This window comes from Rhinolophus sinicus, chromosome 14, assembly GCF_057876585.1.
Source record: "Rhinolophus sinicus isolate RSI-liver-muscle chromosome 14, RSI-T2T, whole genome shotgun sequence".
NCBI classification, from domain to species: domain Eukaryota; kingdom Metazoa; phylum Chordata; class Mammalia; order Chiroptera; family Rhinolophidae; genus Rhinolophus; species Rhinolophus sinicus.
Window position 1 is genome coordinate 30,529,064 of NC_142514.1, and position 12,185 is coordinate 30,541,248.

The 12,185-nt window shown below is 54.5% G+C and overlaps 1 protein-coding gene across 2 annotated transcripts in view; it reads left to right on the plus strand.

Moving 5' to 3' along the window:
- SZT2 (SZT2 subunit of KICSTOR complex) overlaps positions 1-12,185 on the plus strand; it is a 50,218-nt gene that overhangs the window by 28,092 nt on the left and 9,941 nt on the right. For both annotated transcript variants that reach the window (XM_019751075.3, XM_019751076.3), the window contains 30 exons: positions 74-215; positions 369-461; positions 618-696; positions 800-1,093; positions 1,262-1,403; positions 1,581-1,688; positions 1,776-1,839; positions 2,080-2,265; positions 2,630-2,797; positions 2,885-2,972; positions 3,111-3,182; positions 3,369-3,570; positions 4,403-4,502; positions 5,218-5,347; positions 7,154-7,306; positions 7,390-7,492; positions 7,582-7,687; positions 7,776-7,887; positions 8,515-8,633; positions 8,746-8,910; positions 9,192-9,276; positions 9,426-9,590; positions 9,678-9,845; positions 10,222-10,361; positions 10,798-10,964; positions 11,087-11,184; positions 11,274-11,406; positions 11,528-11,658; positions 11,778-11,878; positions 11,952-12,128. In XM_019751075.3, the coding sequence (XP_019606634.3) occupies positions 74-215; positions 369-461; positions 618-696; positions 800-1,093; positions 1,262-1,403; positions 1,581-1,688; positions 1,776-1,839; positions 2,080-2,265; positions 2,630-2,797; positions 2,885-2,972; positions 3,111-3,182; positions 3,369-3,570; positions 4,403-4,502; positions 5,218-5,347; positions 7,154-7,306; positions 7,390-7,492; positions 7,582-7,687; positions 7,776-7,887; positions 8,515-8,633; positions 8,746-8,910; positions 9,192-9,276; positions 9,426-9,590; positions 9,678-9,845; positions 10,222-10,361; positions 10,798-10,964; positions 11,087-11,184; positions 11,274-11,406; positions 11,528-11,658; positions 11,778-11,878; positions 11,952-12,128 (3,991 nt within the window). The remainder of the gene's footprint in view (positions 1-73; positions 216-368; positions 462-617; positions 697-799; positions 1,094-1,261; positions 1,404-1,580; positions 1,689-1,775; positions 1,840-2,079; positions 2,266-2,629; positions 2,798-2,884; positions 2,973-3,110; positions 3,183-3,368; positions 3,571-4,402; positions 4,503-5,217; positions 5,348-7,153; positions 7,307-7,389; positions 7,493-7,581; positions 7,688-7,775; positions 7,888-8,514; positions 8,634-8,745; positions 8,911-9,191; positions 9,277-9,425; positions 9,591-9,677; positions 9,846-10,221; positions 10,362-10,797; positions 10,965-11,086; positions 11,185-11,273; positions 11,407-11,527; positions 11,659-11,777; positions 11,879-11,951; positions 12,129-12,185) is intronic.

Genomic DNA, 12,185 nt, shown 5'->3' on the forward strand with positions numbered 1-12,185 from the left:
CAGTTGGGGAGCAGGCTCCTCTAGGACTTAGTGGTTTGTAACACTTCAACTCCCCCCACCCCCATCAACTCAGCATAGAGACCGAAGACCTAAGCGAACCTGAGTTTCAAAGCACCCGTGTCCCTGGCAACCTGGACCCTGGCCTGGAGATCTCTCTGACAGACGTCTGCCAGCTCAGAGGAGAGGCACATGATGCCCTTCATAGCCTCATCCAGGTGGGAAGCTTGGTGAGGGCGGAAGGGGGTAGAGTCCTGCCTGCACAGGGGGGCCATGTCCTCTCCTGGGTTGAGGGTACGTAGAGATGTCTGTTCTAGGGTAGCAGTGTTCTGAGGCGTGATTGACATAGCCTCCTTTTAACCCCCAAACAGGAGAAGTTCCTGGAAATCAGTGGTCTCCACTTCCGCACAGTGCCCTCCAATCCCCACTACTTCTTCTATTGCCCTCCATCCAGCAGGCGAGAGGTGAGCGGCTTTTATCCTTTCCTCCCTCCTTCCCCCAACCTGTAGCCGTAGAGGTCCCTCTTGGCCCACCTGGATCCTCTTGACTCTTGGTTCCCTGAGGCTTGGATGTGGCTCTTGTCCTGCCTTGGATCAAGCTGTCTTTTTTTTTTTGCCCAGGATGAGGGCCCCCGGGACACAACAGACAGAAAAGTCAGTGACCTGGAGTTTTCAGAGGCTGAGCTCATGGGAGAAGAAGGTGTGTGGGCAAGTGGCAAGAGGTGGGGAAGGCTGCTTCAAGCCAGGATTCAGGAGCCTTTACTGCCCACCTCTCCCACTGACCACGCCACAAATATCTCTAGGAGACACATCTGCCTGCTGTGTGGTCACTGAGAGTGACCCAGAGCTGGAGGTAGAATACCGAGAGAGCCGTGAGCCAGACGTGGGGCCTGCGGGGCTGGACTCCGCCTCGCTGTCAGACGCAGACACGGTGAACGCTGACGAAGACTCCTTCAGTGTCCTCGGGGGCGACTCCCCCACGGGGCCTGAGAGCCTTGTGCACGACCTGCCACCGCTCTTCCTGCACCTCACATGCTCCGTGCGGCTGCGTGGGCAGCACAGCTCAGTACCCGTGTGCAGCTTGCCCACCTGCCTGGGTGAGTTTGGGGATGCCCAGGGGAGGGCCACAGGGCCCAGTACAGCCTGCCTGCCTGCCTGTCGGGGGGTGAGGGAGAGTCTATGGGTATAACTCTTTAGCACTGAGAACTTGGAATCTATGCTTGTCCCGGGGCCTCCAGCAACCCCTAACTTTTCCCCTGTCCCAGGCCAGGTGCTTTCCAGTCTGGAGGGCCCCCCCATTGGGGGCCGAGTGCCCCTGAGGGACCTCAGTGTCACTTTGGATGTCTTTGTGCTGACCTTGCCGCTGGAAGTGGAGCTCCCCCCGACCTCGGACCCTCAGCACCACCGGTGTGGCAGCAAGTTTGGTGGGGGGACCTGGGGCCTTATTGGGGTAGGGGGACCATTAAGGAATCTAGGGACACTTTGGGACTAAGGGCACCTGAACTATTCTAAGAAAGGAGTGTTGAGGAGATCTTAGGAGGAGATTAGCTGCTGACCTTTGGCCTTTGCTTCCACCCTATTCAGGTCAACATCTGAGAGCAGTGCTTCATTCCCAAGATCTCCGGGGCAACCATCATCTTTAAGGTCGGATGATGGCCTGGGGCCCCCACTGCCACCTCCGGAAGAAGATAGGTATTTTCTTTTCTCCCTGTCAGAGTTCCTTGCCCCACCTCTGTTTTATTTTCTGGAAACCAGTGTCTAAACCTTTCTTCCAATTAGGCACCCAGGATTGTCCAGTTTGGCCACACCCCACAGACTGGCTATCGAGACCACCATGAGTGAGGTAAGGTCCTTCCCTACCCCAACCTGAGTGACAGCCCCTCAACACTGTACCTGATACCCTTTCCATCATATCAGTGAGGTAAGGCAGCACCCCCTTTATTCTGAGATCGAAGTGAGACCTGTGAAGCCGAGTCTGTGAGGCCTACTGTTTTCTAGTATCTTCTAGTCTAGGAGTGAGGTGATGCCCCAGTCAGCAAGGGAAGTGCCCTTTGCCACTTCCTGGATTGCCCTCTGACTGTAGATCCGCTGGTTGCTGGAGGATGAGATGGTGGGGGCACTCCGAAGAGGGGGCATCCCCCAGAGCCCTGCCCTGCACCGTGCGGCTGCCCACATCCATAGCTCTCCTGGACGCTCCACCTGCCTTCGCCAAACTCTGCCACTGAGTTTTGTGTTTGGGCCAGAGCGTTCCCTCACACAGTTCAAGGAGGTACGCTTCTCTTAGAATACTCCCTGGGCCTCTTGGGGCCCGTCCTTCCCTGGACTCCAGATTCAGAACTGGAAGGCCCTCTCTTGGTTTGAGTCCCTAAAATTCTCCTCCTGCCCAGCTCTTCAGCTCATTGTCCCTCACGCCATGCCTGGCAGCCCAGCTAAGTGGGAAGAGACCCAGTTCCCAGCCCTGCCACTGGCCCGTTGAACCTTAGGCAGTCACAGAACCTTACCAAACCTCAGCAGTGGGGATGCTGGGGTCTGCTTCATGAGGTAGTTGTTAGGGCCTGATGAGGGAGTATGGGGTCCCACAAATAAGGGGAGCTGCTCCTGCCTAAATTGTGACCTTGGCTCCTGCTCCCCAGGAGTTCCGCCGGCTTCACCTCCCTGGCCATGTTCTTCTTGAGGACCCTGACAGTGGCTTCTTCTTTGTGGCAGTTGGCCAACAGCCGGATGGGTCCCATGAGGTGCCCCCTTCAGCGGCCTGGGCTTGGCACAGTCATGAGGACAGGGCTGAAGCCATCGAAGGGGAGGTGAGTCTTTCCTGGGCTGACCTGGAAATGGCAGGGGTGGTGGTGGGTGTGTGAGGCCTGTACTCAGTCGTGACTTCCTCCCTTCAGGCCCTGACAGCCAGCCCCCAAGCCCCTGGCTCCCCAGAGGATTCTGAGGGCCCCTCCCTCATCAGTCTTCCCAGCCTGCCACCGGGAGGTAAGACAGGACTTGGGCAGCAAGGTCTGGGGCCAAGACCCGGGACTTGTACATCCCTGGCCCCGCTTCCATTTTTGGAGGGTGGTCCTAAGTGGGAATGAGAGAGACTCCAGGCATTTATTTCTCTTCTCTTCCCAGGAAGCCAGCCTGGGCCCAGCCGGGGACTAAGCCTCATGTCCAGTCAAGGCAGTGTGGACTCAGACCACCTAGGTAAGTAAGTTGGGGCAAGGGGTGAAGGACTCTGAGCTGATGGGAAGTGTACTTAGTACTGCACAGCGAAAGGCCTGGGCAGGGGGCATCAGAAGGGACTAACCTGGAGGAGCCCATTGAGCCTGATGCACTTGGAGGCTCAGGTGAGCCTAAGGACGGAGTTGAACTTCAGCACGTTTGACACAGGTTATGATGGTGGCAGCAGTGGCTCAGACAGTGAAGGTCCCAATGAGACCCTGGGTGAGAAGGCCCCCTTCACATTGCGAACCCCGCCTGGGCCGGCACCTCCACAGTCCTCGCTCCCAGGCCTCCCTAGACCCTGCCTGCCTGACTTCTGGCTCATCGTACGGATCCTGCAGGATCGTGTGGAAGTGTGTGCACATGCACGGTACGTACACGTCAGGGCCCTGCATCCCGACTGATGTTAGCTTAGCTTCCCTTGTTCCACAACACCCTTCTTGAATGTTATTAAAAAGTAAACATGGGACTGAAGGTTTGGGTTGAGGTCTGACTTGTATTCTAAGGTTGGGGGCTCCTGAACACTTCCCACTGGTTGTAGCAAGGCATGTCACTCTACTTACCTAAAGGACTGGAAAAGCTGATGGGGCTTTTGGCTTCTAGCTGAGCGTTAAGGACATCTGCAGTTCAGTGCAGCTTCAGACGCTGATATGTAAAAATAAGGAATAATGGGCACTATTTAGCAAGTACTTACGTATAGGTGGCAGGCACCGTTCTAAGCGTTTTACCTGGATCAGCTCATGTAATCATACAACTGCCCTACAAAGTATTATTATCCTTATGGGATGAATGAGGAAACTCAGGCACAGGTAAGGTAAGTACTTTGCCGAGGTCACAGTTAGAAAGAAGCAAAGCCGGAGTTCATACCTAGGCATCTGGTTAAATAGTGCTCTATCTCAGGGGTGGGGTGGGGTTGAGAGAAGGGAAGACCACCAGTCTGATAAAAAGATCTGAGAATAAAAAGGTGAACTACATGATGGAAGCCGCAGTGTGGTGCCCACATGGAGGCTAGAGAGGCAAGCATGGAGCCTAGGCTTCCAGAATTGCTACTGAGAATTTCTTCTTTCCCACTTCCCATCGTATTTACTCCCCTTTGTCTAGTCCTACTTCCTTTCCATGTTTCCTCTTGGCTACCGCTCCCATGAACTCCTCTAACTCCCTCCCCACTGCAGTTCTGTATCTGATCTATTCCTCCTTCCTAGGAGCCTGATTCGAGAAGACGGGGGGCCAGGCACTGAGTGTCGCCATCTGCAGCAGCTCCTGGTGAGGCGAGTTGGGGAGATCTGCAGGGAGGTCAACCAGGTAAGGGACAGCAGGGCAGGGCTGTCAGGCATGGGGCACCGTCCAGATGAGGAAGGAGTTTCTGGGAACTCTACATTTCCATCCTCTACATTTTCTTTGACCCTGAAGTTACTGGGATGTTATTATTCGCCACTCCCCACAAACTAGGGAATTCTCCCTAACCCACCCCCGGCACTGTGGGTTCTTCTTATACCTTCCCAGGAACTATGAGGTGTTCCCTCTCATTGCACTGTGCTGGTGTTAGGGATATAATGGTGAACAAGACAGAGGGGAGCCCTGACTCTGGAGCTTGTGTCAAGTGCAGGAGATAGACATTAAACAACTAAATCGCACAAATTATTTTGATTTCAATTGTGAAGACTTCCACAGAGGAAAAGTAGAGACTGCTGTGAGAGCATATAACAGGATCTGACCACCTGAAGTGTCAGGGAGAGCTTCTTAGAAGAAGTGATTTTTAAGCTGAGACCTGAAGGATGGTGAGCAGATTCTGGCAAAGAGGAGGGACGAGAGTTCTCACTGGTTCAGCGCTCGGAGCCCCGAGCCCAGTGACTGTCAGACACGCTCTCAGACCTCCCAGTGATTACTGATGCTCTTTTTGACCTCTGACCCCAGTGATGATGGGCATTCTCTCTGGCCTTTGATCGCCTCTCACCACCACCACCAATTTGTGAGGAAATATTCCAGGTTCCTGATACCTTGCTCCTCCTTCTCCCAGCGGCTGCTTCTTCAGGACCTTCATGACACTCACGTGTGTAATTCTCTCCTCGTGGCCGAGAGTGAAGAAGATCTGTGGCGCAGCGAGACCCCCTTCCACTCCCGTCAGCGGGCACCACTGCCCAGTGATGGTGAGGTCCCACCCAGGAGCCTCCCTCACCAAGGGGGTGCTGTTGCCCTTTCTTTTATCGAAGACTTTGGTGAGAAGCTGAGGGGAAAGTCACCACTACTTTGGTAGTGGCAAGTAATACAGGGAGAGCAAGGAGGAGAGGACACAAAAGGATCATTGGATTTGGCTGTTTCAAGTTCATCAGTGACTTTAGTGAACATACTTTCAGTGGAGAGATGGAAATGCACATCAGAGGAAATGACAAAGTAAAAGGATGTTAGATAGGTGGGGCAGAGCAAAGCTACTCTTTCTAGCGGCTTGGCAGTGAAGGGACAGACAAAAATAGATATGGCAGGAACTAAAGGAAATGGAGGGCAAGGCAGGAATTGTAAAATAAGGTAAGACTTGAACACATTTATGTTCCTCATTGGAAGATCCAGTAGAGAGGGAGAGGTTAAAGAATATAGGCGACGTCATGGAAGGGGCACCGGCTGTGACCGTCTTCCTAAGGTCATGCCTCTGCCTGGCCCTGCCTTGTTTTCCCAAGTGACCATCTTTCCTCTGCAGGGTGATAAGCCCGAAGGGGAGCTGGGTGGACGAGCAGGCCAGTTCATAGGTGAGAGAAGACCAGAGGGGAACCTGAGGACCAGGAGGAGGATTTGCCATGTGATTGGCTGTCTCTTCAGACAGGCAGGCACAGGACCCCGTTGGGATTTCTGAGATTTCTGGTCATGGTTAGGAAACATGGTGATCTCCTCGAGATGGTAATTAAAGTCCCCACACTTCTGCTCCCTTCTCTCACCCCGGATGACCTCTTGCCCCGACTCATAGAGGAAAGCCAAATCATGCCATTCCTTTGCAGTTCTCCCTTCTGGTTTAAAAGTAAAATCAGACCACTCCTTAATTTTAACATTCAGCAAGTCTGTAGGTGAACGTTCCTGACAGCTCCAGAGAGTGCCTCTCTCAGCACATCCAGGGATGTATTCCATATCAAAGCAGAAGTCCCATAATTAGTGGGCTTCGGGGTTTTGATGGCATCTTCTGCAAATTGAGCATGAGCTAGGACAGCCCGGCACTTTTTCTTTACAATGACTTTCAGCAGCCTGAGATGTAAGACCAGTCAGAACCCAGACACAGCCCTTCCTCATTTTAGTCTCCATGTGTTTTCGCTGAAACCCTTAGCAACCAGTATTCCATTCCAGACTCTGCAGCCTCTTGGGTTTCCTATATGCTGCTCACATCTGTCAGCAGCTTCTCTGGGAAACCAAATTGCCACCTTTAGACAACTGGAAGATTTCTTGTCAACCTGTACACCTGGAAAGGGTTGACCAAGGCATTGGAGTGTGGCTGTGGGTGCTTGAATACCACCAGGCTACCCTTTGGATTCTTTGGGATAGCTGTCCTCCAAAGCACAGGACGGCGTTTCCGTACTCTGTAGTGGGTGCATGTAAGCAGTTATACTTTTTGGTTTAAGGGGTTATTGTAACTCCCAACAGATGGGGTATATATATGATGATGTATATTGTGACAGGATCAGTGTCTTAGCAGTATCTTGAGGATTTTCTCGTGCTTTGCCTTTCCTGACACTTATTCTTAGTTCCTTCACTACATCGCCGAGATAGTTCTGAAAACCTTTGTGCTATGACTTGCCTTCCAAGAGCATGGTCCTGCCTTGTTACCCAAAATGACCGTTTTTCCCCTACAGGATAATAGGCAGGGCTGAGGAGCCAGGGGAATGAGGATGAGTAGGCCAGTTCACAGGTGAGAAGTCCGTGAGGGCAGAGGGCTGTGTCCTGTGTCTGATCCACTGTCTCCCTTCCCCCATCAGATTATGCTGCCGATGAGAGCTGTGCACCCCGAGGGTACCTGGCAGCCACAATGCAGTTTGTCCCTGGCCATTTCTCTTGTGACATTGTGTGGGGAACCGTGATTCGAGTCCATTCACGCCTCAAAATGGGGCCCAGCATGGGCGTCTCTCGGGGTATGTGATGGCACGAGAGGTCGGGTGGAGTGTGGAGGGGGATCTGGAGAAGGGAGTTTCCTGAGCCTCCATTGCTCCCACAGCCATCCAGGCCCTGCGCTCGGTGCTCAATGCCTTCTCCGTGGTGAACCGGAAGAATATGTTTGTTTACCAGGAGCGAGCCACAAAGGCTGTGTACTATCTTCGGTATGTGGGCCCAGGGAAGACGGGGTAAAGCACGGGTTAAGGATGGCCCGGGAGGAGGTACGTCCAAAGACCTTGCCGCTCTTTCGCAGGCTCCTGGAGACATCCTGCAGTGAGCGGCCATGGGAAGGCGATACTCTGCCCCCCTCCCTAGCTCTGTCCCGAAGCCAGGAGCCCATCTACTCTGAGGAAGCCTCGGCATGTATCCCCCTGCTCCCCAGTGCCTGTGCATACTCCCTTAGACTTCACTCCCTGGTGTTGGGCCCTGACCACAGTTTCCCTGCAGGGTCCTCGTTCTCCCCTGGACATGGCTTCTAGCCGCAGTTCAGACGCTGCTCGCCCAGTGGGCCAAGTGGACAGACATATCCAGCTGCTGGTGCATGGCGTAGGGCAGGCAGGTGAGGATTGCAGGGGTCAGGGGTAGGACAGTGACCAGATGAGTTTCCAGAATCCTCTGGTACTTCTCTTGGAGCCTTCCTACTCCAGGTCATGCTGTGCTCTGGGCTTCCCTCAAGTAGGAGCTGGGTGGAAAGGCACACCCAAGGGGTAAGGCCTACAGCTGATTGAAATGCAGCTTGGAGAAGAGAGGTCACTAAAGTTGACACTCAGGTATCTAGCCTGGATGACTATGTGGATAGATGGTGGTCCCACTGGCTGGATACCAGAGGTGGGTTTGGGGTGAAGATGATAGGTTTGATATGAGATAGGTTAAGCGTAAGGTGTCTGTTAGGCAACTGGATTTTCCAGCTGATACTCATGGCTCAGTTAATGTGTACCAGGTCTTGGGCTAAGATTGCTACATATGAGGTAGCTGCTGTTATTCCCATTTTATGGCTGAGGGCACTGCGGCTTTGAGAGCTAAGATTTACTTGTCCAGTCACATAGTGAGCAGCTTAGCAGAACTAGAACCCAGTGCTGGCTGCTCTAGTGTGTGAGAGAATGTTTGAGCCTGGGGTTTAAGGGCTGGTTTGGGGTAGCTGGATCCTTTGCCAGTGTCTCTACCTTCCTCCCATGTCTGTGTCAAGGTCCCGAGATCACAGACGAGCTAGTGCGGGTTCTGCGTCGGCGCCTGGATGAGGCCACTCTGGACGTCATCACGGTCATGCTTGTTCGGAACTGCAAGCTGACACCAGCTGATGTGGAGGTCAGCTCCCTCCCACACTCCAGCATCCGTCTATGGCAAAGCCACAGGCATAGGGACAGTCTCAGCCCGAACCTGCTCATTCAGCTCCGACTCCCCTTCCCACTCTCTGCAGTTCATCCAGCCCCCCGGAAGTCTGCCCTCAGAGGTGCTGCATCTGGCCCTACCCACCTCCTGCAGGCCCTGGCTTCCTGCCCTGGCCTGGTACCTGCGGCAGAACCTGCTCATCTTCCTGCACTCTCCCAAGTACACAGACAGCAACAGCCGGAACCACTTCCAGGTGAGAGTTCACCTACCTCTCTCTATACCCACGTGCACTCAGGCCTCCCTGCTCCACACACACACCCCCTTACTGTGTAACTGTTTTCTACAGATCCCCATATGTACCTTTGCCCACATACGGTGTACACTCATGCCCCCCACACACACCTTTATTACCTACCTGTGTCTTGCTGTGCTCCTGTGTGTGCCTGTCCCCCGTTCCCCACTGTGGACACCCATTCCCTGATGGCGTTTCTCCATTTGCCTGGTCTTAATGCTCTGTGGCTGTTCTCTCCCCAGCATCCACTCCCACCACAGGGCAGCCTCCCCGACTTGGACATCTACTTGTATAACAAGCCTGGTGGACAGGGCACTGGGGGCAAAGGTACAGTGTACGGCGCTGCGAGGGCTGGTGCTTTTCCTGTCTCGTGGCTGAAAGGGCCTTGCCCAGGCTTGCAGCTGAGGGGGTCTGGGGGAGAGGAAGCGGGAGTCTGGAAGTCCCAGACCTGAGTCTTCCTGTGGATTTCTACCCAGGAGTTGCCTGCATTACTCTAGCTTTTGTGGATGAGGAAGGAGCCCCCATCTCACTGGCATCATGGTCCCCCTCTTATCCGGGGCCCCCAGACCTAACGCAAGAGGAAGAATTTGAACAACTGACCCAGGTCACCCGCTGCTCAGTCGTGCCGGACCGTTTTTCAGGTGGGGCAGCTTGGTCAGAGGAAGGGGGTTCAGTTGGTGCTGTGGGAACTAGGGGCACCCTCCAGTGACCCCCTTTCTTTCCTGCAGCTCAGAGTGGAGCCCCACGGCTTCGCCTGGATGTGTGGGAAAAGGGGAACATCAGTATTGTGCAGCTGGAGGAGAAACTCCGAGGAGCAGCTCGTCAGGCCCTGGCTGATGCCATCATGGAGCTGCGGCTGCTGCCGGCCTCGTTATGCACAGAGGACACGTCCCCAGGTATGTGGGGGCCAGAGAACATCACAGATCCAGGCAAGATGGTGTTTCAGGTAAGGGTGCAATATGGGGGAAGACCTCACAGAGGCCTTATCTGAAAGACACACTCACAGTGTCCATTCCCTTGCCTGCATCAGCAAGGTGATACACACACTGGCAGAAACGTGTGCACGCTTAGGGTTACCTGCTTAGAGAGGGGACTCTCCTCAGGAACTCACTCCACACAAACACAAGCAGCCATGTACTATCACTTACATATACCGTCATTCACTAACAGGTGGAGTAAGTGGTAAGTCACTGCCACAGCAGCCTTGGGGCTAGGTTGTCTGGAATGGGGATTGATGGCTAGTGACGGGAATCTGTAATGTCTGGCCCACAGGAAGTCTCAGGAGCGGGTCGTTGGAAACCAAGAGCCCTGCAGGCCGCGCCAGCACCTTTCCCCCTGGCCCTGGCTCTGGCCCTGGGGAGCCTGTGACTCCCCCCAGCAAAGCTGGCCGGCGTAGCTTCTGGGATATGCTGGTAATGGGAGAATGGGAGGAAGTGGTGAAGCTGACATCTACTTTCTTGCCTGCCTCCCAGCTCCCCCTAAACTCCCCTTAGGCCTTGCCTCAGATCACCTGTTATGTAAAATTACTCTGTCCCTTGGGTAGGCATTTCCAGAAGGTGGCAAGTTCTCAGTGACATAGAGAGAGCCTCAGCGTATAAGTGCCTTCACCTCCACCTTTCTTGTCAGATCCTCACAGCCTTCAGGACACGCAGGGCTTTTACCAGGGAGGCATCCGGGGCTCAGGAACGTTGAGTAGCCTGCGCAAGGCTGCTAAGCACCCCCGTGAAGCCAGGGCCTGAACCCGGGCTTCCCAGTCCTCTGGACTCTTCTTACCCTTCCACGATGCCTCCACCCTGTACCCCCTTTCCCTTTCCAATAACCCCTTCTCACTCACTGCATTGCCCCCAGAGTAAAACAGAATCTGGGGACTTGGGTTCCCCCAAAACAACTGATGACATTGTCTTGGATCGGCCAGAAGACACTCGGGGCCGGAGGCGTCACAAAACTGAAAATGTTCGGACTCCTGGTGGAACTGAGCGGGTACCAGGCCCAGATTCTGGAGCGCAGAGACAAAGGTATGTATGTGTTGTGTCATGGAGGTGAGGTGTGAAGTCACGGGTGGGTATTGGGTTTGTGTAAACACACGTCCTGTTTACTGCCTGCTGATGCAAGGTTCTTACTGCTGCTGTGTCTTCAGACGCCGGACCATGCAGCTAGAGGAGGGCGAGGTGGGGACCCTGCAGCCTGTATTTGCTCACGTTATTCAGTGCTGGATGGAGTTCATGATTCAAATTGGTAAGACCCAGCCCCCATCTCCCATCATGAACCCCGTGGCCTGGGCCCCATCCCAGAGCCTCACTGTGACTTCTCTACCCTGGATCCAGGGTGTGCCTCCGTGTCCAGGAGCTCCACCTATGTGGTGTCCCGCTTCCTCCTTCCATCTGTCTTGTCTGAATTCACCAATCTTGCCACCTCAATGGCTGGAGACACTAGTGTCCGCGTCTTTGAGCAGCATTTGTGAGTTTGGGGTCTCGTGAAGGCTGAGCTAGTAGTGGTGGAGGCCTAGACCCAGGGAAGTGATGGCCAGTGGATGGGGCCATAGATAGTCTGCTTTCTGTGTGTCCCTCTCTCCCACTAGGGGTTCAGAGCCAGACATCTTCAGTCCTTGTTCACTTGGACAACTGGGCCCAACTCCCCGCCCAGCAGCTGAGCGGCATCTGCTGCTTCTGGGAAGGAACTTCTTGCAGTGGAGGAGACCAACCCAGCAGGGTGAGGGCATGGCCTAGGGAAGGCTGGGTTTAGAGTGACTGATGGGATAGCCTCTGACGCTGCAAGGCCAGGGTGGAATCTGCCTCCAGACCCCGTTGTTCCTGTCCCCCACCCTGTAGCTGCCAAAGCCCTGCAGCGCTTCGAGCCAGGAGGTGATGGGAGTTCAGGGCGAAATGCTCCACGGCAGAGGTTCTTGCTGTTGGAGGTTGTGGACAAGAAGGTAGATGTGGGGCCAGAGGCTGGGTGGGAGAAGGGCTTATATGATCTCACTGACCCTGACCCCCGACTCCTAGCTACAGCTGCTGACTTACAACTGGGCTCCAGACCTGGGGGCAGCATTGGGCCGAGCGCTGGTTCGCCTCGTGCAGTGGCAGAATGCACGCGCCCATCTCATCTTCTGCCTCCTCAGCCAGAAGCTTGGACTCTTCCATCATTACGGCCAGCTGGACTTCCCCGTGCGGGATGAAAAGGTGCTGCTACTCAGGCTCCCGCCTCTAGTTCTGGCTGCTGAGGGGTCGGTTTAAGGA